We start from the raw sequence: 4,357 nt of genomic DNA, 5'->3' as shown, positions 1-4,357 counted from the left end.
AACCCCATTAAACTATACCACTCAGTATCTCACAGCATGTAAGACAGTTTGGCTCAGTGGAAAGAATACTGGATTTGATGTCAGAAAAGCTGAGTTTGAATCTTGACATTACCATTTACTACTGTTTGACTTTAGGTAAGTCATTCAACTTCTATGGGCCTCAGTTTTTTTTTTTTTTGGCGGGGGGGGCTAAATGCATTTTATTTTAGACAACCTACATGACATGTTTTTAAAAACAATGCCCCCACTCCAAATAAATCAAGGTCAAAAATAAATGAATAAAGCTCAAGATGACATCAGTCCAAGTTTGTCCAAGTCCTGGTGCTGCGTAGATAACAAAAAGCAGCAGACAGTTATGATGACAGGTGATTCAAAGTAATCAGCTGAATTTGATAACATTTCTCCATTTCTAAACCATCCTTAAAGAAAATCATCCATGGAGTCACACCATTCTCACAGAAATCCAAGAGAGCCACCATGCCATCTGGATTCATGTTTTCGCCTATGAAGAACTGATAGTTTTTAAAATTAGCAAGGATGTGTTTGATTTGTTCTGCAGCTCCCGTCATAAAAGGTTTTACTCTATCTGGCTTGTGTTCTTCAAGTCTGCTTTTGATTGATTTCATGTAGTCTTTGATGTACTTTTTGTAGGATTCTTTTGTGAAACTAGTTTCTTGCAGATGATGGTTTATTACTATGTCGACTCCAGTGATTACAGTGGCATCTGTTTCTTCACCCTCAGGACCTTCAGCAGAGGCATTTCCACCTACTGGCCATCTTCCCCTCCACCTCCAGGCACAGCCTGTTCGCGATCTCCCGGATCTTGTAAATGTCGGAGAACATCTCATCATGGCTGATGAGGTCCCAGTAGATGATCATGGCAGTGGAAGGAGGGAGGCGGCAGCGGCGCCGCTAGCGCTGCGGGGTCCAGGAGCTCAGTGCCAGTGCGATGCCGCAGAAGTGGCGCTTGGTGGGGGAGGGGGAAGCGGGCGGAAAAGGCCCCTCAGTTTTTTTCATTTGTAAAATGATGGGCAAAGCCAAAATGACTCTTTAGGTCTCTTTCAAGCCTCTCAATCCTTAATCCAATATTCTGTTAATTCATAGCAACTCCAAGAATAATTAAGGCATTAAGATTTTTTAATAAAGGTCCAGAAAGGTAGCAAAATGGTCTTTCGTTATATTTGTAAGATTTTGTTTACAGATGCCACTCCTCTCCAATCCTTTCCCCTCACATACATAATAAGTAAAAGGAATTTAAAATCTATGGTATGAAGTTGAAAGATGTCATGAAATGGTCCCTAACTTTTGTTTTATTTTTAAATCGAATTTTATTTCAATTAAGAATTCATTTTTTTCCTCTTCCATTTCTTTCCCCAACAAAAATAAAGAAAAAAACAAACCCTTGTAATAACTATATATACAAAATAAATCCACATATTGGCATGTCCAAAAATGTGTTTCTCATTCAGAATATTTAGTCCATCACCTCTTTTTCTGGAGGTATGTGGCAATCTTCATCATGAGTCCTTTGGAATTATGGTTTGTTATTAAATTGATCAAAATATTCATGTCAGCTTTTCCGCCCGCTCCCCCCTCCCCCCCAAGCGCCGCTCCGGCTGCATCGCGCTCACACCGAGCTCCGGGCCCCCGCAGCGCTAGCGCCGCCGCCGCCGCCTCCCTCCTTCCGCCGCCATGATCATCTACCGGGACCTCATCAGCCATGATGAGATGTTCTCCGACATTTACAAGATCCGGGAGATCGCGAACGGGCTGTGCCTGGAGGTGGAGGGGAAGATGGTCAGTAGGACAGAGGGTACCATCGATGATTCCCTTATCGGTGGGAATGCCTCTGCTGAAGGTCCTGAGGGTGAAGGAACAGATGCCACTGTAATCACTGGAGTCGACATAGTAATAAACCATCATCTGCAAGAAACTAGTTTCACAAAAGAATCCTACAAAAAGTACATCAAAGACTACATGAAATCAATCAAAGGCAGACTTGAAGAACACAAGCCAGATAGAGTAAAACCTTTTATGACGGGAGCTGCAGAACAAATCAAACACATCCTTGCTAATTTTAAAAACTATCAGTTCTTCATAGGCGAAAACATGAATCCAGATGGCATGGTGGCTCTCTTGGATTTCCGTGAGGATGGTGTGACTCCATATATGATTTTCTTTAAGGATGGTTTAGAAATGGAGAAATGTTAACAAATTAAGCTGATTACTTTGAATCACCTGTCATCATAACTGGCTGCTGCTTTTTGTCATCTACACAACACCACGACTTGGACAAACTTGGACTGATATCATCTTGAGCTTTATTCATTTATTTTTGACCTTGATTTATTTGGAGTGGAGGCATTGTTTTTAAAAACAAAACAAAAAAAAATATTCATGTCAGTTTAAGTTGTTTATATTCACAATGCTGTTCTTAGCTTAACCAGCTGAGACGGCAGAGTAGGAGGAAGCTTTAGAGCCCAGCTCCTCCACAACTACTCTCATGATGATCTCAGAAGAATTCTGGAAATTGAAGAAAAAGCTACCCAGCCATATATATATATATATATATATATATATATGACTATGGGCGATTTATTCAAACTCTCTAAGGTTTAATATATAGTTGAACCTGAACCAGATTAAAATGCAACTGGAAAGCACTTAACTCAATCAAGGAAAAAATAATGTGATACAATGCTAATTTGTGGTTTCCTAAGTGAATATGCAGCCCACAGGGATCTGTTTCGACTTGATTTTGACACTAGTACTCTAGGCAATTTTAAGTGATAGAGTACTGTGACTGGAGTCAGAAGAACCTGAATTCAAATTCAGACTCACACACTTACTAGCTGTGTGACTCTGGATAAGTCATTTAACCTCTATGCACATCAGTTTTCCCACCTAAAAAATGGGGATGATAGTGCTTACTTCCCAGGGTTGCTATGGTGACAAAATGAGATGATATTTATAAAGCACTTTGTAAACCTTAAAGTGCTTTTAAATGCTAGTATAATAAGTGTCCGAACTTATGGAAAGTTATCAAATGAATGACAAATAAAACCTCTTATTTTCTCTTAATGCCTATTGTTAATATGTTAATATCTTAGAGAAGAGTTGCTTGTGTGTTTGAGTAGAGATTCCTTTGACAATGAAATCTCAGGTTTAAGACACTGCCCCCAAATGATGAGGATAAGAATACCATATCAATTGCAAATATAATTTATATTATAATGAACATAAAAATATTTACGCTGAGAGACTGCATGGTTAGAGTGCTATTCTTGAGTTAAGAAGTACTGGATGGATATTCTTCCTCTGATACTTCCTACCTGTGTGCCATAGATATAACTCTACCTCCATAAGTCCAAAGCAACTCTTTAAGACTGTATAGGAAGTTGCCATTTCAATGAATGCATGGATTTTTGATGCTTAATACAATAGTGCTACCTACTTCATAGTTATAAGGAAATCACTTTATGAACTGCAATGTCTTATACAAATGGAAGCTGTTTTTATGAAGCCCAGTATGCTGTATGCCAAGACCAAAGGAGGCCTAAAGGCCCCATGCTATCCCTGATTTGAAGCATGCTAAAGCTTGGAAACCTGGAGGCCTTAGTAGAATTGCTGATTCACTCTAAGCTAGGTTTGGCTCTGGTCTCCATAGAATAACTACAGGTAATTAGTGGATTACTAACAATAAACTTGGCAAGATCTAAAACTGCTGGGTTTTTTAGAACCAACTCAGCTTGTTTCTTGCCCCATTAAGACCTAAATGGTCATTTGTTCACTGAATTTTATGCCATATCAATTCTACAAGCTAGGAACAGAGTACAATATTTTTATATTTCTCGAAGCAAAAGTCCTTGCAATTCAAAATATGTTATTCAAAAGCTTTCCTCTATAACCATGAAGATTATGATTTTTTTTAAATCACTACTGATAGGTATTGAGAACTTTTCTATCCCCCAGTACCAGTAGATCTATAATAACATAGGTATGTGTATTCCTGCCAATGATGCAGACTACAAGCCATGTTGACTCCTTGCCTCTTTATCCAATGCAACAGTCATCCCTTTTCTTCCTTAAGTTTACTATGGTGGTGGGTTGGTGTAACCAGAATGGCCTTTGTTTTCTTTGAGTGACTCAATTTATCTCAGTGAGCTTTACTAGGTGCTAAGCCCCAGGCCCAAACCCCATTAGGTGTTAACGTAATCCATGTGGATGTGAACCTCCCAGGGTCCTAAGGGGAGGGGCCAACTCAAGAACAAATCACCAGAGCCTGAGCTCTGGTGATTTAGATGATGTTTGATGTCTGAAGCCCTATAAGAAGGGAGGACAGAGCCATTATGCTCTG

General features: G+C 39.5%; 1 protein-coding gene and 1 pseudogene across 1 annotated transcript; one reads left to right on the top strand and one right to left on the bottom strand.

Moving 5' to 3' along the window:
- Positions 1-353: 353 nt before the first annotated feature.
- LOC118829853 lies at positions 354-894 on the bottom strand (annotated as a pseudogene).
- Positions 895-1,594: 700 nt separating this feature from the next.
- On the top strand, positions 1,595-2,373 carry LOC118828751 (translationally-controlled tumor protein). The gene has a single exon (XM_036735597.1). The coding sequence runs from the start codon at positions 1,693-1,695 to the stop codon at positions 2,209-2,211; it is 519 nt and encodes a 172-aa protein (XP_036591492.1). The 5' UTR covers positions 1,595-1,692; the 3' UTR covers positions 2,212-2,373.
- Positions 2,374-4,357: the final 1,984 nt, after the last annotated feature.

Source organism: Trichosurus vulpecula, chromosome 8, assembly GCF_011100635.1.
Source record: "Trichosurus vulpecula isolate mTriVul1 chromosome 8, mTriVul1.pri, whole genome shotgun sequence".
Classification (NCBI taxonomy): Eukaryota; Metazoa; Chordata; class Mammalia; order Diprotodontia; family Phalangeridae; genus Trichosurus; species Trichosurus vulpecula.
This window is presented reverse-complemented; position numbering and strand designations above follow the sequence as displayed.